The sequence below is a fragment of the Podarcis melisellensis genome (assembly GCF_964234715.1).
Source record: "Podarcis melisellensis genome assembly, chromosome: 11".
NCBI lineage: Eukaryota > Metazoa > Chordata > Lepidosauria > Squamata > Lacertidae > Podarcis > Podarcis melisellensis.
The window spans coordinates 32997364-33024750 of NC_138543.1; the positions used below are offsets into that span (position 1 = coordinate 32997364).

Consider the following 27387-nt stretch of genomic DNA (forward strand, 5'->3'; position numbering starts at 1 on the left):
GCAATAAAGACTGATTGGTGCAGCCAGTGTGGAGCTTCATGCTCTAGCACGGGGGCGGGGAGCAGGTAGGGGGTGAGGCTGGCACGCACCCCAGGGGCATGACACACTGCCCGCAGAGGTGTGGTGTGCGTCCTGGGGGCGTGGTGCACTGCCCACAGGGACATGGCACGTGTCCTTGGGGCGTGGCACACTGCCTGTGGGGGCATGCCGCCCAGCGTGGGTGGGAGGCAGCCGCGATGGCACCCAACCAGGATCGCATTGCTGGGGATGGTGTGCTCCCCCCGAACTCCTCTTCCTCCGCCAGTGGGTGCAGCCCTAGCCAAGCAGAAGATGTAGGGAAATGGAAATGTGAGGAGGTAAGCAAAAGTATACTCGGGAATAGAAAAGGACCTTCAAGCATAAATAAAGGATCTGCAGCTAACTGCAAGATATGGCCATGAATGAAGGTATTATTATTAACAACATTTCAAAAACACCCTTCATCGGAGGATCACAAGGTGGTTTACAATACAAAAACATGCAATTTTTTTCATTCCCTTGAGGTCTATCAACACAAACAAAACAGGTAAGAACAAGTATGAGCATAAATTTCACAATGTATCTTATAACATTAAATCATTCTTCAAGGGACATAAATTACTTGCACAAAAATTGCTAGTGTAAAGAGACATCTCCTAAATGATCATGTTCAAAAGAAGAGGCAGTATAGATCGGGCAATTGCCTGAACTTAAAAAGGAGGAAGATGGCGGAGTCAGAAAGCAGTGGTACTAAGTGGGAAAGGGAAGAAAGGGGGTAAGATTGTTTCTGGTACTATGACAGTAATGGTAGTCTAAAAGCTGCTAGTGATTTATAAGAGATCATTAAAGTTAAATTTGTGCAATAGCATTTGTATTTTACCTTATTAAGGCATTAAACACAAAATATACTTGTTTATTACACCATTTTAATGTGAATTAGCATGTTTTGCTCAAATTCTATTTTTTATTGTTTTCCCTTCAGGATATTGTGGCTGGATATTATAATAAAAAGACAAGTAGTTCAACTTAATTGTAGTGAAGTGTCACAACAAACATCTTAAAATACTTCTGTGTTTTATTCTAGAAATATTGTACAGATAACCCTTAAAGACTAACAGGACCAGAAATACCTCCAGTTTCCTTCTCAATTGACAATTTGTTCAATATGTGAAACACACATATTTTGCCAATATCTGAAGAACTACTTTGTGCATATCTAAGCACCTGGCATTCTCGGTGGTATTTTTACTTGTCTTTTTTCAACCCCCACAATTTGCCTCTAAAGCGACTTGCTATGTAGCATGAGAATATTGTCTGAGAAACACAAACATAGAAGTAGTTCGGGCACACATAAGTTGAAATCCCAGTCTTTATTTCTCTACTGTGCATTTAAGAACACTGAAAATCAGGTTTCTTATAGCAGGTTATTTAGCAAGTTGTATCTTAAGTACATGGTCTGTAATACTATAAATAAGACCACACACATTTTTTTTATGGCCAGAATGTACCAAAGTCAATAAGCTTAACATGTTCACTTTTAAAACAGAGGCAGAAATCTTCATGGTTACTCTGAGGAACTTTAAATACGTAGATTTGGGAACCGATAAAGTTCAACTTAAATAAGCAACTGAAAGAAAGGGACCTTTAAGCAATATATCACAGCTTTTAAAATATTGTTGTGTCATTTGTTAAATACTTGTCAGCTTCATTCATGAAGATTTTAATAATATTTATACATTTTATAAGGCCTAATAATATTGTTCTAAAACAAGTGTTTATAAAATGCTATTTGTTATCTATAAACTGAAAGGATCAATTTCCAAGAGAACATAAAGCTATTATGATAAAATGGGTTACAATTGCTTTTACACAATATAATGTTGTACAAGCCATGGTTACATATGATGGGTCAATATTTGAAACACTTAGCATTCTTTGCTGCAGCTGTCTTCCTCTGTTCACCGATACAAGAACCTAGATATGGTATTATAATGAATGTTACTGTAAACTTTAGCTTGTCCACAGAATTTTAATTCTGAATAGAAAGGAGTGCATTGGTTCAATGATAATAGTCTAATGGCCAGCAATTTCTCAACGTCTCCAAAAATCCTGTGCCACCATAACATAAACTGGCAAACATTTAACTTTATAAGCTGTATTTTGATACAACATAAATATACCCCAGTGAATGTCAAGAAGGCATCTAGATACAATTAGAATGCAATAAATTCAGTCTAATACTTTAATCAAACATACACATAGGCACACACAATTTACTTCTGTGCATAACAAAGAGGAACATTATGCAGGCATTATCAAAATGTATTTAGAGTTCTCAGGTACTAATATCAATTATCCTCATATATAAATGCTTATTTAATGCAAATACCCCAGTATAAAAATAAGTACTGTATACAGGAAACCGTTCATGAAAATTCACACTTAATACATTGTTCTCCCTGAAAATAAACAGGGATACCAAGAGGTCTCAAAAATCAGAGAATGGCGCACAGACAGGCTTTATGCCTGATTTACTGCTACAGGATGACTACTTTAAGGGTCATCTGGCTTCTTACTCATTCTTGGAAAAACCAAGAAACTGTACATCTGAGCATAGAAGAAAAAAGATTAGGTATTTAATATAAAGGGTATTTATCTTTATGTTCAATAAATTCATTATAAACATATAACAAAGTTAGCCATTCAAAAAAGTAATTCCATGAGAGCTGACAAATTTTGCAAAAGTGCATCATTATACACTTCAAAAACATACCATTAAAAAAAATCAGAGTTATAAAATTATCACAATGGTAAGAAACATGCTGTGTTTATAGGTAATATTGATCTGTTCAAACATATCCCAAACACTTTAGCTTACACTTATCTTTTTTAAAACAAACAAACAAACAAAAACAAACAAACCCAAAACTATTTAAGAATAGCCTATCAGACTTGCATCTAATTTTAAAAACCACCTAAAACATCTGCAAATGATAGATGGATATCCTTCAGTATTTTGCACACACAAGCTAGTTTTAATCCTTTCTTGCCTTTTACTGGGCTGTATTAAGTGTAAACTTTCAGAACGTTAGATAATGGTCAGGTTTTTAAAATGATATTTCATGTTGACATTAAGAATGAACATGCGCACATTTTAAAAAGGTAAAATGTTATTAAAGATGTGTTACTAAATCATTGGCTTTTAAAAAAATAAAACCTGAATATTTCATCCATAGTGTAATCTAACTGCTTTGGTATTGGTCACAGCTAGCAATTCAGTCCACTGCATACACGCCTGTTATATTAAGAGAGATTCAGTGATGAAAAATATTAATTCCATTTCCATTGGTAGATTTGTAGCATTTGATGTCCCACCATGAATCACTGGGATCAAAGCACTATCCAGATCATTTAGGTAATGCTGGGGAAGAAGCTTGCCTCCAGATCCTGCCTGGTATTCTACCTAAAATAAAATAAAAACGTGTTTGATTTACCATAACAAACAATATAGACAAGAAACACATTAATTAGATATATATCCTATTCAAAAATCTTCAGGCAGTTTACAATCATAATTTAACATTTAAAAAAGAAATAACAACAAAGGAATCAACCTTTCCCAAATCAACCTTTCCCAAATCATTCCACTAAGTTCCACAAGGTGTCCACTGCTGGAACTGAGTTTGTATGGGTGGGGGCACTCTCACAGCTCCCCAATGGATCAAAAGAAAAACTTGCCCACCTCACTGATTAAGTTATTACTGGGACAAACCCAAATTGCTATTCCTCTGGATACCTCATATGCCGAGGTCATCTCCAATGTCCACTACATGTCTCAGCTCCCTTTACTATCCCTTTGCCATGACCAATAAGGGTGGAAACCTTTTCCTCTTGCCCCCTTGAAATATAAGTTGGAATAATGATAATCTTTCCCACTTTCTCTTTCAGCTCTGTATATTTTCAAGGCTTAGATCAGCAGCTGAACATAAAGCAAAGTGAAGGAGAGGGAAGGAGAGAAAGTGGAGTGAGCTGGGACAATGGCGGAAGGAAAATAATTAGCCGATATTAATTAATATGAAGACATTTTTATACCACATTTGTTCCATTTTCCCCAAGTTCATATAGGGCATATTCAATACAGAGTTCCCAAATGTCTATATGAGCACCACATATATGGATAGATAGCTGAAGTTTTTAAAAAGTTACCCTATCGGTATCCATGGAGACTCTCAGGCCTATCTTGTTCATTCCATGACTTTTCAGGGTTTTGAGATGTTGGCGAAGGGCCATACAAGAAGCCAATGCAATTTCTTTAGCAAATTGATGAGCATGACTGGATACCTCACTGGCCTTTAAGAGATAGAACACCTGAAATGTAATTAGAGAACAGTTAGCTATAGTGACTTCTTCCCTAAATAGCAGACTTTTTCTCGCTAAAATTAAAATGACTACTGCAGCAGCAATAACATTCAATGATAGGTATGTTGGATCAATGGTGTTCACTAGAATTTGCAAAGGGACAAGATAGATGCAGGAATTTAAAAAATAAAATAAAACAAAATGCGTGAAATCATCCAACTATTGGAGAATAAAAATGTATTCAAAATGCAGATAAACATTCTGAAATATGGAAGCAGAAACAAATACCTTTCCCAAAAGGCCAATTCCAACTGTTAGCTCTAAGTCGTACTTCCTCCCACCCCTAATTCCCAGACTATCTGTCCCATTCCCTAACTCAGACATTTATGCTGTTATTAGCAAGAGTTTGCCTAACAATAGAGTAGATGCAAAGCCAGTACAGTGGTACCTTGGGTTACATACGCTTCAGGTTACAGACTCCGCTAACCCAGAAATAGTATCTCGGGTTAAGAACTTTGCTTCAGGATGAGAACAGAAATCATGCTCCAGCGGCGCTGCAGCAGCAGGAGGCCTCATTAGCTAAAGTGGTGCTTCAGGTTAAGGACAGTTTCAGGTTAAGAACAGACCTCCGGAACGAATTAAGTACTTAACCCGAGATACCACTGAAAGGGAATATAAGTCTAAAAGAATTCAATGTCTGAACCTAAGTGATCCTTATCCTACAAAGTAGGATGCAGATGAAGATTCTAGAGTGGTTATTTTTTTTCAATATCCCAAACCCAACCTCTACTCACTTCTTAAGTACTCAAACCTGAGACAAGACAAGTAAAAATGTCTCTGAAAGAGTAAATGGATAAAATATCCTTCCAACAGCTTTTGTTTTATGGTAAATCTTTTTTCTTTTTTAATATAAATTTTCTGATTTACAACCATAAAGAAGAGCAATACAAATAACAGCTGGTCTTTCTTTACATACACACATACTCCATCATACTGAAGAACCGGCCTGGGTATCAACTTCCTTATGAGGTAGAGATCACTACAAAATGATCTCTTCGTGCTGGTGAGACAAGCCTGGGGGATCCCTTGCATATGTTCTTTCAGAACAATGTGAAAAGGCAGGCATGCTGCCTTTCATCAGTCAAAATACTAGTGGCTGAAAAAAGTTTCAGCTTCCATGTCTCATGGCCAAGTAATAATCTGGTGCTTTCCTGAGTAACTGCAAAAACATAACAAATCTCATGTATTAAGTAAACTAATGGATTACTATTTTAATAAAGATTAATAAGGGTATTTTATACAGAAAATAATCTGTAACTTAACTGGACTAAGTACGAAAGAGACAATGTTTCATAAATATACTTACAGCTTTTGAAAGTAAAGAAATAATCAACATTTGAAACACTGGTGGGAATTGGGGGTAAGGATATGTAGCGTGAAGAATTCAGCAATCTTGTATCTCTTTCACACACAGATACCTTTTCAATGTTTCAAAAGCTTCATTTAATATTGTAGCAAATATTTGTTATTTTTAGAACAGCAGCATTAACTTACTTCTGTACACTTTACAAGTTTATTGTCCATTTCAAAATATTCTTCTTGGACAATTTTTTCGCTTGGAACTCCTTCCATTGATTTCCCATCTATTGGGCTTGTAACTCTATGAAGCAAGATTAATACTGCATTAATTGCACCAGTCAGACTCTTTCACTACATAATATGTTACTGGAAGCCAGCCCAAATAGAAATTAATGTAGCATGTCACATTATATAGAATTGCATCTATTACTGTCAACCATCCAGAATTTGAGATCGGATGGAGCAAAAATGTAAGTCTGAAATCCAAGCAGCTGCTTAAGCACTAGCTGAGCGGAATGTTGAATTCAGAAGCGGCTGCTGGTTCAGGCCAAAGGCCCATCTAGTCCAGCACCCTGTTCTCACAGTGGCCAACCATTTGCAAGAAGGACCCAAAATACACAAGAGCAAAGGCAATTGTCTTTTTTTATTCTTTCAGGCTTTTTACATTTTTTTATGCAGGCCACCTAGAGAACTTCACTTCTGAAGCAACATAGAAACACATTTAATAATAACTTAATTCAAGTCACTGTTTACCACCAATTCTGAATCCACAGAATGTTGCAAGTGAAAAACATCAATTACTGAATTCACCTTGTTCAAACTGGACTCCTGGACGGTTCCTCTGATCTGCAGCATGTGACCAGTTATGTGTGCATGTTCTAGGGCGGTTGCAATAGTACTGTGTCATCACCCAAATTTCCTACACAGCACTTTTGCTAAACATTCAGTCTCAGTGTGCATCTTAACATTTTCTATATTTCTCTTCCACCTCCTTATTCATGTTTGCTTCCACATAAAATAATAAATGTCCATAATATCTAAATTCATAAAATATTTAAAATGTTCATAGGGCAGCTCTGAGAGACTGACTAATCTACAGACCTTCAGATAAATTAATTTTTTAAATAAAGCATGACCAAAAGATGTTAGAAAAAATTCTGTATATAGGAGGATTATGCAAATAGTTGTCAATGTCAGACCTTTTATTTTTCAAATAACTGGTGACATTTTGCAGAAAAATATTAACACACATTTTGACTTTTATAAAAACATCATACCTCACATTTGTTTTTTCTTCATTTTCTACCCAACAAATTTCTACATATTCCCTCAGATCTCCAGAGTCGACTTTGCCACACGTAATTCTAAAGTCCTTTTTCCCCCTCAAAGCTTGACGCAAGCCATCCATAATCTCTGGAGTTATTTGAACCATTATTCCATCTATAAAGAAAAACAATTACTTTAATAAACACAAAACCAAATTATTTTATTACAGCAATGGGCAAAATCCTGTGCCTGAGATCCATCAGGGTATAAGATTCAGCTGAAGCCCAGTTTTGATGGTAGGACACCAAATACATCACCACAATAATGATACACTTGCAGTACATGTTTCAGCAGAGCCATTCTGCTGGCAAAGAAACACCTGTGGAACAGCTGAAAAAGGAGCAGAGTTGTGAGTGGCACAGGGAAGGAGCACACTTCAGCTGTATCCTACACCAATTCAAGGAGGCTGGACTGCTATAGTAGTGGCTTTTCTGCCTCCAAAGGAGGCCTGGACTAGACCTTTGGGAGTACCTTTTAGGATTCTAATTCACTATCATGCCCTCACTGCATCTCTGCTCCAGCATGACACCTGGCATACACAATTCCCCCACAACTTCAGCAGAAGAGGGGAACTGGGGGAGAAAAAGGTGCAGAGGACAGGATATGCAGCATTGGACTCTGGTTTTTTTGTCATGCACACTAAACTCACAAGGGCAACTTTAGTGAAAAATACAATGGAGCTACAGAACTTTTGCAAAAAACAACTTAGCCATACAACACTCTTGGGAACATGAGTACAATGCTGACACATCTCTGCCTCAGGGACTCCTCCTTCATCTCTGACATGACTGCAAACAAACAAACAAACAAACAAACACCACGTACCTTCAACAATACTAGATTTAGCAAGGAATCCAGAAGATGTTTTTAGGGCTCCATTGAACACAACAAAGCTTGCACCTGTAACTAAACAAACATCATATATGTCAATTGCTCATACAAACTTAGAAGTATTTTAAACATAATTTGAGTAGGTATTTACATTCTGTGTTATACTAGAAAAACAGTGTCCAGCCAGCCCGTGACACTCACATACCAGGCTAAAAAACTGACCACATGCTCCAATGGACACAATACTGAGGAAGACACTTACTTTTCCTAGGCTGTCCGGTAGCACTGTTTGCTTGTGTCTGATAGGCTCCATCATCATTCTGTATACAGACTAAATGAGAATCTGCTTCAGCACTAAAACTGGCTCCAATGCTAATGACATGCTCATTAGAAGTATTTATGACTTTCATCACCTGTAATTACAGAAATGTCATTAAGAGAGAGTCTGTGTGTGTGTGTGTGTGTGTGTGTGTGTGTGTGTGAACATGAATCCTTGCTGCTTCTTCGAACTCCAAGGCTGAAGCTATGTCCCTAAGTATAGACACCTATCTAGAAATAAGTGCAGTCGAACACCATAGAACTTATTTATGAGTACACATGGATAGGATCAGGCTGGAAGTGAGATTCTGATAAAATGTTACTGACCTTCACATAACCCTGACCATTCTGCATTTTCTCAAATTCAGCACTTCCTCCTTAGCACACTACAGGCCAAAGAAGCCACTTAAATACTTTGTATAATGTCCTACCCACGAGCCCCTTTTCCTACAATTGCTGTGAGTTTGGTTGTAGAGCACATAGGTTTAGCCTCACAAAACCCGGGGAAATACTGCTTAGGACCCAGAGTACAACACATGTACAGTGGTACCTCGGGTTGCATATGCTTCAGGTTACATACACTTCAGGTTACAGACTCCGCTAAGCCAGAAATAGTGCTTCAGGTTAAGAAATTTGCTTCAGGATGAGAACAGAAATCATGCTCCAGTGGCGCAGCAGCAGCGGGAGGCCCCATTAGCTAAAGTGGTGCTTCAGGTTAAGAACAGTTTCAGGTTAAGAATGGACCTCCGGAACGAATTAAGTACTTAACCCGAGGTACCACTGTAAATGGAGAAAATCCTATTATAGGGCCTACAAATGTTTCTTATTCAAACAACTAATTCTTACATATTAAGATGTTAATAAATTCGCAGGATGAAACATTTACATGCTTTACTCTATTTTATCCTGCCCTTTCCCTAAAGATAGCAATTCATGATAGTTAGGATTTAATTACTATCCCAAGATCACTCAGCAACCTTCATGGCTAAGTGGAGATTTGAACCTGGGCCTCTGTAGTCTAAATCCAACATCAGTCGTGATGCCACACTGGTACTATGTAGTCTGTATATAAATTTTTGCCAATTTTTATTACATCTGCACCAGCCCTTACGACAAATTGTTCTTACCTCATTATATCTCCTCAGAGGTATTTTAATGTAGCTTCTACCCATTTCCATATGAATAAATAAATTATCTATTGTATGCAATGTATATTGATAATTCCGAAGATCCTGCAAAGCAATAGAAAGTTGATTAATTTATACATTTAATTTTCAATGGTATGCATGTCTCATGACTACCGACTGTTGAATATAAAGGAATTACCCAAAATCTAGTACTGTACCAAGCTATCGATAAAACATGTATACCAAAAAATGTATTAAATGTGAACTATTATCTTCTTTGACTCACTTATTACAATAACCAGTCACCCAGAAGGTAAACCAAACCAGTTTGAGAAAACAAAGTTAGAGAACATACTACCTGCTAATTATAGTCAGCTAACCCATTCTATTTTTGTATACAAGTTGTGCAGTATAGAAATGATTAAATAATAAGCATGAGAATTAAAAAAAATAGCATAACTAGGCAGATGCATAAAATTACACTTTTTGTAAAGTTACAGAATAATACTCACATGCCCACCAAGTGTGAATAAAGCCCACCAGATACCTTTCTATGTTATACTTCCAACATTTAATTAACATGTATGTAACTTTCATAGGGCAAAATGACACATTCTGTTTACAGCTCAAGCCAGTAGACCCCAGTTCCACTGAAAGCAGTGACAGGAGGAACAAAACGCAAGGGGTAAGTGATGGACAGGAAATGTGCTTAACAATTGCCTCTGCAATAGTTCCCAATACACATTTGTCATGGGAACATGTACCCAGAACACATTTCCTTTGGCCACCAAATAAATCTTTTCAATTCAGCTTCACACTGCTGTTGTTTGTTTACCTAGCAAACCACCCCAAAATGTGGTTAGCTAGTATACAAATGGTCCTTATTAACTTTTCTGCTGTTCCCTACAAGAAGGAATTTGATTGTTTTGCTTAAGGCTAATGACAGACCGCAGGTGGCGCTGTGGGTTAAAGCCTCAGCGCCTAGGACTTGCCGATCGAAAGGTCGGCGGTTCGAATCCCTGCGGCGGGGTGCGCTCCCGCTGCTCGGTCCCAGCGCCTGCCAACCTAGCAGTTCGAAAGCACCTCTGGGTGCAAGTAGATAAATAGGGACCGCTCCGGCGGGAAGGTAAACGGCGTTTCCATGTGCGGCTCTGGCTCGCCAGAGCAGCGATGTCATGCTGGCCACGTGACCCGGAAGTGTCTCCAGACAGCGCTGGCCCCTGGCCTCTTAAGTGAGATGGGCGCACAACCCCAGAGTCTGTCAAGACTGGCCCGTACGGGCAGGGGTACCTTTACGTTTACCTAATGACAGACTGAGTTCACTGCTGGATTTTATTTTCAAAAATTAAAAATCTACCATTGTATGTTTCTTCACCCAAGCATTCCTAGGTGTAACCTGAAACCTGCAAAGCTTAGTAGCCTTGGAGAGTTTAATCTGTTAAAAGCCTGCTACCTCTTCCAATGCTCCATCTTAAGCCAATGGTTTGGCTTAAGGTTTTAATAACAATAGTTCTCCCACTTTTGCCCCACGGCTTCACTTAACATTTAGCCTGATGAACTTAGGGAGAATTTTAATTTTCTCATTTTTTGGTGACATTTTGGTTGTTCTAAAGGTATCATCCAATTCTAGATTCTGAAATTTATCTTACTGATAGTTTCCTATAGTTAACTCTCAACAGATACTTAGGCAGCATTAAATAATACAGAGATCTTGATTTCATTTCTGACGATGCAATTTTAGTATCAGCAACAGGGCAAGAATGAAATACAAGCAAAAGCATATACTCACAACAAGTAAATTCATGACTGTGTGTCCTATTTCTCCAAACAATGACTTCCTATGTCTAATACTTGTCAAAGGAGTTGGGTACACTAGCAAGAGAAAAGGGAGAAAGTAAGAAACATGCATAACAGAATAATTTCTAAATAACCCAATCACTTTAGAAGTTGACACATTATGGTTACTGGAACCGGTATTTATAATATATAATTATAATTATAACACATATATGTATATATGTGTATATATGTGTATATGTGTGTGTGTGTGTGTGTGTGTGTATATATATATATATATATATATATATATATATATATATATATATATATATATATGCTTTCGTAGATTTTCACGGGTACAGGAATGCAGGTTTTGGTGTCCTCGGGTGTCTTCCCGTGTAAAAGTTGGGGTGTCTAGGCGACGTTTCGACGAGGTCTCACTCGTCATCTTCAGGCTGGTGCTTTCGGCTTCTTGTTACTGGAACAGAGCAGGATCTCAGTGTTTGAGTTCCTATAAATACTGTTGAGGGGGTGTGGTGTATAGCCTCCAATGTTCTGGGCAGAGAGGAAGTTCCCAGGCTAGTGTGCCTTTTCTTCTTTTGTTCCTTAATTACTTGAGGGATATCTTGAGTGATTTCTTGAGTGATATCCTGAGTACCACTTAGGTGGGTCATTAGGTGTGGATTAGTTGCTAAAGTCTTTGTGTCTTGACCTCTTGAACTTTGTGAAGAGTTTTTCTGAGAAGATGGCTGTACTGCACTTAGTTGTGCTCTGGCTTGGCTTCGTGTATAGGGGCGAGCTGTGGTTTTGTGGCCTGTGTCAGCCAGATCTGTGTAGGGATTGCAAACTCTACGGCCTCCCCAAGATACACAAAGAAGGAACACCACTCAGACCAATAGTCAGCTCCATAGGCTCACCTCTACAAAATCTCGCTAAATTTCTCGCCAAGCAACTTCAGCCCTATGCAGAATCCATCTCTTCACACGTTCCAAACTCCTTCCAGTTCATAGAAACAATAAAGAAGCAAAACCTACATCCTAATGACCTACTTGTGAGCTTCGATGTTGTATCTCTCTTCACACAAGTGCCCATTAATGAAGCCTTGACAGCCATTCAAAACAAATACAATCCCCCCGAATACATCTTGGACCTGACCAACCACTGCCTAACCAACACGTACTTCATCCACAATGGACAAAGATACAAACAGATAGAAGGAGCACCTATGGGATCACCCCTCTCACCGGTCATCGCAAACCTGTACATGGAACACTTTGAAACCAATGCTTTAGACAAGTCAGAACACAAACCCAAACTTTGGCTCAGATATGTTGACGACACCTTTGTAATTTGGCCACACGGGAAGGAAAAACTGGATAGCTTCCTCACACATCTCAACAGCCTACACCCCAAAATACAATTCACTATGGAAATAGAAGCCAACAACCAACTTCCCTTCCTTGACGTCCTAATCTACAAAAAACCTGATGGCTCCCTAGGACACACTATCTACCGGAAAAAAACACACACCAACCGCTACTTACATGCACAATCACACCACCACCCTGCACAAATAAACTCCGTAGCCAAGACTCTCATCTCCAGAACCAAACGCCTGGCGGACAAAGACCACTTGACAACTGAGTTACAGAATCTCTCAAATGTGTTAATTGCCAATGGATACCAGCAAAACAGGGTTACGAAGCTAATCCAAAAAGAAACACCCCCCAAAAACCAAGACACAGAAGAAAACAATGGCATGGCCCTCCTTCCTTATATCAAGGGCACTACAGATAAAATTAGCAAAATCCTCCATAAACACAATATCAAAACAGCCTTTTGCACCAACCAAAAAATAGCCAATATCCTCAGAAACCCCAAGGATAAAATCCAGTTGGAAAACCAAGGGGTCTATGAAATACCCTGCAAAGTCTGCCCAGCCACGTACATTGGACAAACAAACAGACGAATAAATGCACGTATCGCAGAACACAAGAATGCCGTCAAAAAAGAAGAAAAAACTTCCTCTCTTTTCCAACACATGAAAGAAACAGGACACGAAATTAATTTTGCAGATTCCAAATTGCTCTTTAACATGGAACATCACCACAAGAGAATAATCATGGAAGCCATCGAGATAGAGAAACACCCTCACAACATGAACAAGCGTGACGACACATCCCGCTTGCCAGACATCTGGAAATTAGCCCTCCCCACAAAAACTGACACCAGATCCAGAGGCACACAGAACGCCATCACCAATCAACCACACCAGACCCAAACCCAGACCCTCTCCACAGATAAATTACAGACACCATCCAGTAGCCAAACCATGGTGGCACCTCCGGATGCTGCACCCCCCTGCAATCCCTACACAGATCTGGCTGACACAGGCCACAAAACCACAGCTCGCCCCTATACACGAAGCCAAGCCAGAGCACAACTAAGTGCAGTACAGCCATCTTCTCAGAAAAACTCTTCACAAAGTTCAAGAGGTCAAGACACAAAGACTTTAGCAACTAATCCACACCTAATGACCCACCTAAGTGGTACTCAGGATATCACTCAAGAAATCACTCAAGATATCCCTCAAGTAATTAAGGAACAAAAGAAGAAAAGGCACACTAGCCTGGGAACTTCCTCTCTGCCCAGAACATTGGAGGCTATACACCACACCCCCTCAACAGTATTTATAGGAACTCAAACACTGAGATCCTGCTCTGTTCCAGTAACAAGAAGCCGAAAGCACCAGCCTGAAGATGACGAGTGAGACCTCGTCGAAACGTCGCCTAGACACCCCAACTTTTACACGGGAAGACACCCAAGGACACCAAAACCTGCATATATATATATATATATATATATATATATATATATATATAATTGCTGGGTTCCAAGCACTGCAAAGGTAGTCCAATATATTCATGGGTGTTTTGTCTTTTGTTCTCAAACAGCAGCCTCTGATGTTATACAGCAAACCATTTTGAAAATGAGGATATTTTCAAAACTAGTTTGTAATGCAACATGGAGGTGTTCTACCTGGAATTGTTTGCAAAACAGATGAAGACGGGTGTGGATGTGACTAGTCCCTTAATGCGGTGGTGGTTATCAGTGGAAGTCCCGTGTTGCATTTATGAGCAGGGAAAGTATGCTATTTAAAAAATGAATGATTCATACATGATGTTTACAGCTATAACGTCCCCAGCCATTCACATGTACTTCCAAATGTAATTGAAGTGCAAAATGGTGAGGGGAGAGAATTGGTAAAAGAAATAATAAATAGGGGCATATAGATTTGCACTATAAGGCAATGTCTTGGCAATGAATTTCTTTAATTTCACAAAGAGATTGCCTTCAATCTTTCTGGCATGTCTTTTTAAACTCAACACATTGAAATGGAAATTGACATCACATAAATCATTTATATTCTTCTCTTAGTGAACTGTACAGGAGGTCCAGAAGCCTCTAAATAAGATCCTGTACTGAATTAGCTGAAGAAATATCCAAAGAGAAAGCTAAGAACATAATAGAATGGCCAGGATAGCAGATGCAGGGCATTTACATGTAATATCTCTGTACTAGATTCAATAGTCACTGGGAGGTAGCAAGCAGCACATTCTTGTTATGAAGATGGCAGCACATTCTAAGGGCAGAAATGTATTTTAGATTGTGTTGTATATGTCTGTAGTCTACACAGCATTCATCGCTAACCAATGCTACAGATTTGTACTACACAGAAACTTTCATACCACACATTTTCAGTGAGTGGAAAACACTTCATTCATTCCAAAAGAGAAAATATTTCATATGTTTTCTTCAGTGGTTCCTCAAATTTCCAGTTTTTCCCCTGGAAAATAGTCCTTGCATTTTCCTCTTAATCCCCACCCCCCAGATAGCCTTTACATCTTTAGTCATACAATACTGAAATGTGCTACCAAAAAGACCCATAGGAAGATGAATAAATGAAACTGACATTCGCAACCACATTGAGGTCAAAGACTTGATGTCAATACACAATGGATCAGATTAAAGCACTGATCTAAGTATATGAAATAATATGTGAATGAAACTCACCTCCATATTCTGCTCCTAATCTCAACATTAAGCGAATTGGAAACACCTTTGCCCATGGCACCTCTTGCTTCTGAATAAGAATACCACATAAAAAAGGATTTTTGGGTAGTATGAGATCATCCAGTTTCTGAAAAGTTGGTGTAACAAATAGGAATCCACCATTCTCCTTGCTTCCAAGAAAGCCTTCAGTGAAAGTAATATTTTCCAAATTTCCTATGAATTTTCCTGGTTAAAAGAATACATATAGTCAAAATCATCATAAAGGCACACTCCTGATGCATACTGCCATGGACATAATAATAGCTTCTAGGGCAAAATAAGACAAATGACTCTGGCCCCAAATATCTGAAAGATCACCTCCTTTCATACAGGTGTTAAAATCAGCAGAAGGGGCACTCTTTGTAGTTCCATCAGCCTCAGAAATCTGGGGTGGTGGTGGCCTAGGAGGGGGCACTCTCCATGGCTGTTCCTCAGTTGAGGAATTTCATTCCCAGAGATGTGCCTAGCATCTTCATTATATAGTTTCTGTCGTGTGCTGGAGTCACATGTCTTTACCCTAGCCTTTGATACCCGAGATACATATTTTCAGGACTCATCCTGTATTATTTTGACTAATTTGTTTTAAACTGTTTTTAATATTGAATTAATATTATGGTGAAGGGTGGGTAATAGTAATATCAATTTGTTATTATAAGGACCATATGCTGAATCCAGATAATAGGATTGTGCTTGCATTCCCGACACTATTGCCCCCACTACCTATAGCACCATGACATAACACATCCGAACAAGTCACTCATGAGAATTAGGGGACCATCCTGAACAGCTGGCAGGGGCTGCAACAGAATTGGATTATTAATGGAAATAGAGAGGGGAGAAAGAGACTCCCCAAAATGAGATCAGCAACTAAGGGTGGAAAATTTCCCTGAAATGCCTGTCATTTTTTGAGCAGCTCAGCAAAGAACATTGGGTCAGTTCTTATTATTTGAACAATATAACACCATTAAGATGAATACAGTGGCACCTTGGTAGTCAAACGCCTTAGTTGTCGAATGTTGCAAACCCGGAAGTGTTCTAGTTTGTGCATGTTTTTTTGGAAGCCAAACATCCGATGCAGCTTCTGATTGGCTGCAGGAAGCTCCTGCAGCCAATCAGAAGCCATGCCTTGGTTTTCGAACCTTTTCGGGAGTCGAAAGGACTCCTGAAATGGATTAAATTTGAGAACCAAGGTATGACTGTACTGAAAAGGAAGTATTTCATGAAGTCTGATATGTACTGCTTTCAAATTATAGCAAAGTTTCATACCTTTCATGGCATCCTTATATATATTAATAAATAATTTGAATATTTCTTCAGGAACATTATCTTCATTTGGCAAACAAGGTAACAGTATAATAATTTCTGCCTGCCCCAAACCATGCAGTCCATTGGTTGAGAAGTACCAGCACCTTTCTGAAGAATCTTATTGAGAAAAATAAAATAAAATTAAGCAGTAGAATATTTTATTGTTAAATGCAGGATATTAAATATATATATATATATTTCTGCATAGTAACTAAGACACTAACGTTAGGAAGTTTAGGCTATATTCAATGTTAGGGAAGTGTAAACTCACTGAAGTATTTCCATTTATTTCAATGGGTCTATTCTGAATATGACAGTTGTATAGCACCATCTATATTGAACTATTTACTTGACTTTTATAAGATTTTATAAAATTTAAAAGCCCTTGTTTAGAGATGGTTGCTATATTAGCCACAAAGATTCAAAATAGAAAGGTGTTAACTTTTATTGATGTGATAATTACTTACTTCAGCCTAATGAAGAATTTAAAAGGTAGTATAATCCAACTTCAACCAATAATTGTTTAATTCAATGTATCACTACCCATTCAATGTATTCCTACCAAAAATGCCTAGAACACTTCAAATTTATACATGACATCCCCCCTGGGCAAGTGTTAAAATATGTCCGGGGTCATGCCCCAATAAAGAAAAGGGGGGGGGAGAATGAGTTATGTGATACCTATTTCCAAAATAACTTTAAAAGGTAGAAGGCAAGAGTAACGGGAAAAAAGCCTCAAGTAAAACTAAAGATTTAAGCCTACAGGTTGGTTCATATTTCATAGCAGCAAACAAACACATGCCATTTTCCTTGTGTACCACTTACAAGGCATTATCTTGACATTCACAAGAAGATTTGCATTCAGGATGAATGTTAGTGGATTAGGTTCTTCAAGTAGTAAAGTGACTTGCTTATGAGAAGGATGTTCTTCTATTAAGGATTCTAAAGAAAATTTAGAACATTATTAGTTCAACAGAAGGTATTTTCTTACAGCGAGCAGGAGGAAAGCAATTTCTCATTGCAAAATATAACACTTTCATCAGAAAAACGGTCAGCAGAAGATGTGAGCATATCTGGATTTGATGGCACAGTCAGCACATAATGCCAAGACAGACCATGGCTTATTGTAAACAAGCAGCCATGCAAGCTCCCAGAGAAGAGATTGCAGACTCTCTACTTCTCCCCATTCATCCTGCAGCTGCTTTGTGAGAAGCCATGGTTTGTCTTAGTCTGGGATTGTGGCTTAGCTTTCTCCAGTAAAACGAGCTGCAGACTAAAGTTTGTCCCATGATTTGTAGTTCATGATTTGTCTGGAGAGCTAAGCAACAACCCCCAGTTCTGATGACATGCTAAGCTAAACCATGATTTAGCTCAGCACAACAGCAGAACAGAGGAGGAGCAAAGCAGCTACAATCTCCTCTCCAGAAAGCCCCACCTTTTCCGCATTCTCACTAAGCCAGATCATTATGTGCCAATAAGGACAATATTATTTCTTTATATTTTAATTTCAATGTTATACATTTACCTTTTAATTGATTTTATTAATGTCTTATGATTCTCAATATCATTATACACTTCTAAATTGCAAAATCAATGCAACGTAGCACATTACACTGAGAAACTTTCCCATTTTTAGAAAACACACGTTTCCCAGGAAAACTACTTGGGCAAAGGAAACTCACCTTCTCCTTTTTCTCCTCTTGCAAGCAGAAGAGGAGGCAACCCATTATCCTCAGGAATAAGGCTGATCTCCTTGCTAACACAGTTTTCAACACCACAAAGCATCCTGTAATCTAATGGACTAACAGTTACATCACTAGCTTCATTTGTTGTGGCAGGAACAGGATGCTTTACTGGTTCAACAATAGTGGGGAATTCAGGAATAGCAGGAATCAGGCAGTCAGAATTACATGACAACTCAGGTTGTCCTACGGGAGACAAAATATCTTCTTCTGGAATAAAAGAAGGAGGAGAACTGAAGTTCTCAATTTGTCCAGCAATATGCATTTCATCCTTTGGTTTGATATCAGTTGCACAAACAGTGTCATTTGTTGAACTTTCAACCTATGAAAAAAGTTATTCAGTTAACATTCACTTAATTCAACAGTGTGAAATCTGTACAAGCATTTCAAACAGAAAAAAATGAAAAGAGCATTGTTACATAGCCATTTAGCAACAAAACAATATATCACCTATTTTTAAACACAATAAAAATGTTATAAAACAGAATCATCATGAAAATCAGTAAAAACAGTATAATAAAACAGGAATTCAGTAATAACAGGGTGCATTCTTCTTACAGACATTTGAAGCAATAAACGGATGATGCTTCATATATGGCAGAGGGAAGGGTATTCTAACATGCAGAAACCAGGATGGAAAATGTCCACTTCTTATTTTTAAGAACACACAGTAGCAATTTATGATAAATTGTGGCTTACGGGATATGGTTCCTGTGGGGATCTTCTGACTCCAGATGACAATTTTGTTGTGTCAGCAACTTCCCCATTAGGCAAAATACCGTCTGCAAACCAAACTCTTTTCTGTTCTTTAGGGCACAACCCTACAAGGAGAAGGAGAAATAAATGAGGGTCCCTTACTTATTTTTTATAAAACAAAACCACCTAACACTTCCAAAAAAGCCCTGCCCTGCCCACAATAGCAGTCCACTTAGAATCATTACTACAATACATAGCAATCAGCTTCTTCCCTCAATAACGGAATGGAGACTTAATGAAAGTCAATAAACTGAAGCTTTATCCAGGTAAGACTGAGGCACTGTTAGTGGGCAGTTTCCTAGAACAGTTGGATGGGAACTGGCCTGTTCTGGGTAGGGTCACACTCTGAAGAAAGTGTGTAGTTTGTGGGTATTTCTGCATCCATTACTGTCACTTGAGGCAAGGCTCAAGTGGCCTCAGTAGCACAAAGTGCCTTCCATGAGGCAGTCTGAACATACAAAACCAATGCTACCATGACTGCATTGGCTACCAATTAGTTTATGGGCTCAATTCAAGATGTTGGTTTTCAGCCAGTATCTCAAGGACTTCCTCTTCCCACACGAAGCAAGCCAGACTCTGCAATTGTCATCTGAAGTCCTTCTCCGTATGTCTACTCCAAGGGAGGCATGGAGTGGAGGAATACAAGTACTGGCTGTTTCAGTAATGGTTTCCCGCTTGTGGAATCATGTCCCCAGAGAGGGATGCCTGGCACCATCTTCATCTACTTTAGCTGTCAAGAAGGAAGGTTTATTTTTACCCAGGCATTTGACACTTAATTTGGAGGATATTAGGTATATATGTGGCATCTTCCTTGCTTATTTTTTTAGTGAGGTGGGTTGAGTGAGATCTTTGTGCCTTCTAGGTTTTCATTTTATTCTGGTGATTATGATTATGATGAAGCAGAAAAGATCAGATGAACAGTTGTATATCTCAACACAAATATACCAAGACATGAGGTTTCTGCAGTTAGTAAATTTAACTATTGATGCACAAAACTATCTAGAAAAAGATGTACACAGGTGTGCAAATAAAGAGGCTTGCATGGAAGACTTGTCTCAAGACTAGCCTAGAGGAGCTCTCTTCACCTTTTCCAGGTTATGTCTCAAGGCAAAGTCTGGAGACATTGTGTTAAAGATGTGAGATAATCCAACAAGGGGCTTATTGACATTTTTGCCTCAAAATAAAAATTCTCTCCTCTGCAAGTTCAGGGTAAAACATAGCATGGGTCACTCTTTATCAGTCATCACTTTGCTGACATCACTTCAAATTGCAGCAACACTGCTAGCAAGAAATTTCATTTCCTGTTCCCTGTCCCTCACCCCCAAACATATCATGGTTTGAGGGTTGAAAACCAAACCCAAACAGAGTATGCATATCCCACACAAGTGAACATCAGCTGCAAGTTTGTTGTGCTATCCTATAATTGTCTAGAGAGGCCCCGATAGTAAATTTAGTCCTTCAGGTTACCATCACCATTTGGCTGTTTACATACAGACGTGGGTAATGAAACAGAAGGAAAATTAGGTGTACCGGTTGTCTGTGCTTCCTGCAGAGGTGAAACAGTTGAATATTCAGAGGTACCAGAATTGGGCACAAGACCCGTTGGGCTCATCATCCTTTCTAGTGCCTGTGCTAACAAACAAAATTTAAAAAGTTTAAATGTTACAAATGTAGGATATTTCTCCTTTCTCCCTTTTTCTCACACACAGGCTTGAGGGGTCCTCACCCCAAGGTGAGTTTAGGATCACACCCAGTTTCATTTTAACTAGGACGGCAACATTTACTGGACTTGAAAAACACAGTCAGTAGTTCTATACAGGTTATTTCCTCACTATGCATAGGAATTTATCTGTATCATACTACCCTTCTTGACGTTGGTATCTTATACTCAAATATTTGCATAGGGATGTCTCTGTGTACAGCCCAACATGTTAAATTGCATAGATCATTCCAATAAGGCCTACAGAGCACAAGAATGAGACCTATGCAGACTAGGCAATACAGTGGAAAACTGCTATAGAAAGTAAAGGCAATGGCATCAGTATCAGGTAGGTGTAGGTTAATTTTCACAGCAATCTATGAGGTTGTGGGGGGGGGGTTAAATAGGGAAGCAAAGAAAATGTATACAGAGTCATTCTCTCTCCAACTATCAGCAGCCAGAAAAAAGCAACAGAATTTCCTTCTTGGGAAATTCCATAGGACACTTGGTTGGCCATTGTCACAATACCAAACCAGATAGATAATTGCCTCATCAAGCATAATTATTCTTATGTTCTAAGAGGCAGTATGACCAATATATTAATCACTCTTAAAAATTATTTCTTTTAAAAGTTTCTAAATATAACATATGAATGCAACTCCTGTTAACTTCATCCTATGCAGTGTTCAGATATATTACAAATGTTTCTGAGCACAATTTATAATAGAAATATTGTTCATATTGGGAAGACTGTTTCAATACTCAGGAGTTATTCCAGTTACCTTTTCTCTTCTTCCTAATTTTATTAAATCATTTTTACCTTTGTTAATGGACTCATAGCAGCTTATGCAGACTCTTGCTTCTTTATCCAGATACTGAAGTTTGCATTTCCGATTACAACAGGCTGTACAAAAAACCTAGATTAGAACAGCAGCTATATTAATATGATGAATCTAAAAAATAGTTAAAATAACATATTACTAATTAGACAAGACACAAATGGGTGGGGGAATTAATACTATATGAACAATCTTATTTTGCAGTTTTAGTACCTGTCTTTCCAAAGTGCAGTTTTTGCAACATAAAGGTAAAGGGACCCCTGACCGTTAGGTCCAGTTGCGGATGACTCTGGGGTTGCGGCGCTCATCTCGCTTTACTGGCTGAGGGAGCCGGCATACAGCTTCTGGGTCATGTGGCCAGCATGACTAAGCCGCTTCTGGTAAAACCAGAGCATTTACCTTCCCACCGGAGCGGTACCTATTTATCTACTTGCACTTTGACATGCTTTCGAACTGCTAGCTTTCAGGAGCTGGGACCGAGCAACGGGGCTCACCCCGTTGTGGGGATTCAAACCGCCGACCTTCTGATCGGCAAGCCCTAGGCTCTGTGGTTTAACCCGTGTCCCCTACATAGATCACAATACTGTAAATTAACTCTATAGCACAACACTGACATCTAGTGGAGAGGTTTTTTAAAAAAACCACAACAAACCTTACATTTGTATAGAATCTATTTATGCCCAACTCAGGAACAAACAAAAACTGAAGCTTGAATTGCCTTACTCTGATCTCTGAACAATTCTGAATCACTGTAGTGCACCAAGAGAAATGCTATACTATGAACAAGTTACCTAGAATCAAATCCATACTCAACCCATATAGTGAGCCATCCATTATTTGCATCTGACTACAGAGGTGCTGCTGTAAAGTATAAAGTGGAATAGCTTCAAATTTGCCACTCAGCCCATGGGGAGGGGAAGGAATGGAAGACACATTTTTTTTGGGGGGGGGGAGAAATCTCTTTTATGTTCTGGTCTAGGAAAAGAGATCAGATTGTGCAGAGCTTATCTTGAACCAAAGCTGCCTAGATCAACTTCCAAATATATTTTCAAAGATAATGAATTGCCTTGAGCAAGTTCATAGTGCCTAGTCATTATAAAATACTACAACGTATTTCATACATCTGTAGTCAGAAGATAGGATTTCTTAACTCTGGGAAAATCTGTCAATGGGCTTGGTCACGCTTCATTTTGAGAGCTCAGCTGTATTTTCATCCAACTTTCAAAAGCCAGGCCAAGAATGAATGGGGATTACTTTTAAAAAAGGTATATTCTTGTGCTGAGCACACTCATCCTGAAGGGCTGGGGTGAGAAGGATTTTGGATTTGGGTGATGCAATCATTAAGAACATAGCAAAGGGTGTGTAGATGCAATTTGTAATCTAGACAGGCTGCTATATAGTGCTGGGGAGAGGTCAGCAGTAGTACTGCATGCTAGCACCAATGACATGGGGAAATGTAGTTGGAAGGTCCTGGAAGCAAAATCGAGGTTGCTAGATAGAATGTTGAAAGCCAGGACCTTCAAAGTAGTTTTATCTGAAATAATACCTGTGCCACACACAGGGGCAGCTAGATAGGAACAGTTGTGTAATCTCAATGCATGAATGAGACAGTAGTGTCAGGAGAAGGGGTTTAAATTTATTAAACAGGAGGGAACCTTTGGGACAAATCAAACCTGGATGGGCTCCACTTAACCAGGATGCAACCAAGCTGTTAAAATCATGAACAATTTTCAAACTGATTGTGGGGTGAAACTGACAGGAGCCAAGGAGGGTCGCGTTTGGAACAAACCTTCACCCAGAATGAAGGTGAAAAGGTTTATTATCATTTAAATGGAGGAGTATAAAACTAGGCATCAAGAGTTATGGGGCACATAACAGCAATTCAGAGAGCACAAAGCAACACAGACTAAAATGCAAGTACCAGAGATAATGTTGGGACAGAAACTGTTTTTCTAGTAATTCTCAAGGCCTTGGGGCCAAGATGGGTGAGTTGGAGTGCTTGGTTTGAGAGGACAGATATAGTGGGTATAACAGAAACTTGGTGGAATGAAAACAACCATTGACGCACTCATCTATGGATGCAAACTTTATAGGAAGGATACTGAAAGGAGTACTGGAGGTGGTGGTCAAAGATTACATAAGAGACGAAATCCTCCAGAATCTTGGATACCAGACCACTGGTTGGCCACTATGAGAACAGTGTGTTGGACCAGATGGGGCATTTGGCCATATCCAGCAGGGACCTTCTTATGTTTCTACCAGTCTATGGTCTCCCCCCACATTTAGCTTTTAATATACAACAGGGCAAGCTGTGCTCAGATAACATAGTTCTCTCTCTCCCCAGCACAGGCTGGATTTTCAAGACTGCACTGGGTAGCAAGTACTGGGACATTTATATGCTGCTTTTGATCAACATTTTCCACTTTTATTTGCAAACTAAAGATTGTGTGCAAACCTTAATGATTATCTAGAATGCAGATTGTGTCTTTCTTTCCTTCTATATATTATTTGTTCAGTTACCAGGATCTGAAGCTTGTTTGACTGCATTTTCAATTACTAAAACTTTAGGCTGATAGCACTTAATAGTGCCTGTTTCCATCCCAACTAAGCCAGTTTTGGGGGAGGGGAAGGATGGAAATGGTGTTAATAAAAGCAAATGCTAACCTAGAAGGATAAATACTTATTTCTAACTTCTATGATGACCAGACATATGGACTAGGATAGATATTTAAAAATGGGTTTAGATTACTTACTTTCCCACAAGCACGGCAATGGTGTCTTCTTTTTGTAAATGTGAACTTGGCTTGACAATTCATGCAGTTTGGTGCTTCTGAATCAGGAACCCAGGATGGCTGCTTGTCTCCTGGGACTACAGCTTGTTCTACTACTTGAGCAGGTTCCGAGATCACAGGTGAGACACTACCTTTGTTTTCCAAGCAGCTTTGTGTGTCAGCATTATTAAATCTGAAGTTTGACTCAGAACAGGTTTTAGTATCTGAGAGAGAGGTATTTGAGATTGTGGAATTTATCACTTGGGGCTCCCTCTCAAGTTTATTTGGACTACTAAGCTCAGAAGAGTGTTTGGATTTTGGTGAAAAGTTTTGCAACTGTTTTGGCCTTGCACCTCCACTGTGCACCATCTGTTGGCTGCTTGCGAGGTCTGAAATTTCACTTGCAGTTTCACTTATGTGATCTGAAGTCTCTTGCTGAACCTGCCGTGTTCCTTTTCCCACCAGAACCCCCAATCTAGGTTCAGAATTGGAAACTATACAATTGTTATTGACAGAAGCTTCCCTCTTCTTAAATTCCGTTTCTACTTGTAAACTATCACTTCTGACATTCAGTTTGTTAACATCTATTAAGTTATCATAAATCACATCAGATTCCGACAGTCCATCATCAGTATCTTCTTCCAGAGGCTTTGAATGGCTCACTTCAGAACAATGCTCAGTTAAGAAGGCATCAAGTTCAGCATCACTAATGAGCATATCACTTCCAATGATGTCTTCTTCGATAGCTAGATCAATTGAAGCTCTATCACCAATATCAATGGGCAAAACACTGCTGCATGTTTCAGTAACCAAAGAAGAACTAGAAGTAGCAGCAGAGTCTTGGTATTGGAAAAGATCACATTTACTGGTAATGTTGTCAAAGCCCACATTCTCGTTATCTGTAAAGGCAGGCTTCTCTAGGCAGCACTGAATGGGTTTGTTTAGATTTCCATCTTGTTCAGAAGCTTCTATTCTGTGAAACAATTCTTCTTTAGAAAGGCCATTGTTATATTTTTCTGTGTGCACAGTTACATCACTAATGACATCTGCTGCTTCACTCTGAGCAGTTTTTCCACTTGTGTCATCAGTTGAAACTAGTGACCCACATATAGAAACAGCAAGTGGAAGACAGGACAATGAAGTCTGTACATCTTCAGAGACCTCTGATGTTGAAACTATGTTTGCAGTTGCACTGGTTTCCTCTTCTGCACTAGAGATATTTTCCACAGGGGTGGGTGTTTTATCCAATACTAACATATTATCAATTTGAAGTGGGGAGGCACATAAAGTCTCTTCTTTAGGCAATATTAAGCTGGTGTTATTCAAGCCATGTGTCTTTGGCAGGTTAGAGGTTTCAGATTCAACCTTATCTTCTTTTGAAATAGTTTGCTTGCCACTTTCTCCATGTATCGTTTCACTTTCTGCACTATTTTCATCTACTAACAACTCACAAGGCAGCTTTTCACACATTAGCTCATCTTTGGAACTTTGTACAGTTGGCGTTAGTTGGGCTATTAAAGCTGATACTCTCTCAAGGCCTGTAGTTTGTTCTATCTGATCAACTACTTCATTGTTACCCAAAGTTCCCGTCTTTTCTTGAGCCCCACCAGATTCCACTACATTTGCTTCAGAAAGGCTGTCTGTCTTTAGCGTCACTTGGCTCTGTTTTTCTGTTGTGTCATCTTCCTTATTATACAGCGTTGTATCTTCATCAGTCAGTTGATGTGTGCCAGAATCTGCACTATAATCAACAGACAAGTTACAAGCATTGGCTGTTACCAATGATAAATCAAAACCAGTAAGCGAGCTTGTATTGGTCTGAAAGTCACCTGGCTGCAACTTTTGAATACACTCTGAATTACTTTTTACATGGCTCAAGTTACCTGTGTCACTGATAAGATCACAGACGGGTATGCTACATCGCCCAAGGCAAGAAGATTGATTTTTATCTGAAGAACCACCATCCACCATAGACAGAAGATCTAACCCAGTGACATTTTTCTCATTCTGTTCAGTGTTCAGTTCAAAGTTTGCTACATTTGTAGTCTGACTAGACAATGAGAGCTCAGTTGATGTGGTACAACTGCTAATATTTTCTTGCACATTTGGTCCCAGGAATTTTGGCTGCTGGTAATCTAATTCTGAAGAAAGAAAGTGAGATTTGGAATCATGTGGATTTACAATTTTGTTGTTTTCAAGTTCATCTGAAAAAAAAATTGAAATTGTTAGAAATTCATTACACACCTCTCTCTCTCTCTCACACACCCACACCCACACACCCACCCACCCACACAGACACGCACAAGCTCACTCATTCCTACGGCATCAAAAACAAATATTAATAAAAGGCTATTTTTTTTGGCCCACATTCTTCCTGTCCTTTGTCTCCCCACACCTCCCCATTGTCTGTTTTAGACTGTAACCTCCTTGGGAGCAGGAACACAGTACAGTGGTGCCCCGCAAGACGAATGCCTCGCAAGACGAAAAACCCGCAAGACGAAAGGGTTTTTCGGTTTTTGCGACGCTTCGCTAGACGATTTTCCCTATGGGCTTGCATCGCAAGACGAAAGCCCATAGGGAAATCTCGGGGACCTCTTTTAAATGCTGGCGGTGGGGAGCAAAGCCTTTTCCCCCCCTCCGGACTTCAGAAGAGGTCCAGGAAGGCCGGCGGGGGCGAAAGGCTTTGCTCCCCACCGCCAGCATTTGAAAAGCGGTCCGGGATAGCAGGGAAGCGCTTCCCGCTATCCCGGACGGCTTTTGAAGGCAGGCGGGGGGGGAGCAAAGACTTTTGTCCCCCGCCCGCCTTCGGAAGAGGTCCAGGACCTCTTCCGAAAGCGGGCGGGGGGGGGAAAGTCTTTGCCCCCCCCGCCTGCCTAACCGGGGGCTTTTAAATCGCCCCGGGACTGTCCGGGGCGATTTAAAAGCCCCCGGACGGCTTTTGACGGCAGGCGGGGGGGGAGCAAAGACTTTTGCCCCCCGCCCGCCTTCGGAAGAGGTCCTGGACCTCTTCCGAAGGCGGGCGGGGGGCAAAAGTCTTTGCTCCCC

General features: G+C 39.4%; 1 protein-coding gene and 1 long non-coding RNA gene across 6 annotated transcripts in view; one reads left to right on the top strand and one right to left on the bottom strand.

Moving 5' to 3' along the window:
• LOC309380361 overlaps nt 1-27387 on the top strand; it is a 194036-nt gene that overhangs the window by 114414 nt on the left and 52235 nt on the right. The window contains exon 2 of the long non-coding RNA XR_014172873.1: nt 8854-8942. This is a non-coding gene — a long non-coding RNA (uncharacterized lncRNA). The remainder of the gene's footprint in view (nt 1-8853; nt 8943-27387) is intronic.
• ZFYVE16 (zinc finger FYVE-type containing 16) overlaps nt 1374-27387 on the bottom strand; it is a 30615-nt gene continuing 4601 nt past the window's right edge. For 3 of the 5 annotated variants that reach the window (XM_081930128.1, XM_081930129.1, XM_081930127.1), the window contains 16 exons: nt 24325-26546; nt 21553-21649; nt 20564-20665; nt 18977-19098; nt 18218-18599; nt 17361-17477; nt 16497-16652; nt 15192-15416; nt 11128-11210; nt 9339-9443; nt 8156-8306; nt 7888-7968; nt 7014-7176; nt 5932-6037; nt 4225-4386; nt 1374-3481 (listed from right to left, as the gene is read on the bottom strand). In XM_081930128.1, coding sequence (XP_081786254.1) covers nt 3317-3481; nt 4225-4386; nt 5932-6037; nt 7014-7176; nt 7888-7968; nt 8156-8306; nt 9339-9443; nt 11128-11210; nt 15192-15416; nt 16497-16652; nt 17361-17477; nt 18218-18599; nt 18977-19098; nt 20564-20665; nt 21553-21649; nt 24325-26546 — 4439 coding nt within the window. In that variant the 3' untranslated portion in view covers nt 1374-3316. The remainder of the gene's footprint in view (nt 3482-4224; nt 4387-5931; nt 6038-7013; nt 7177-7887; nt 7969-8155; nt 8307-9338; nt 9444-11127; nt 11211-15191; nt 15417-16496; nt 16653-17360; nt 17478-18217; nt 18600-18976; nt 19099-20563; nt 20666-21552; nt 21650-24324; nt 26547-27387) is intronic. The other 2 variants (XM_081930131.1, XM_081930130.1) reach the window with 1 other exon arrangement.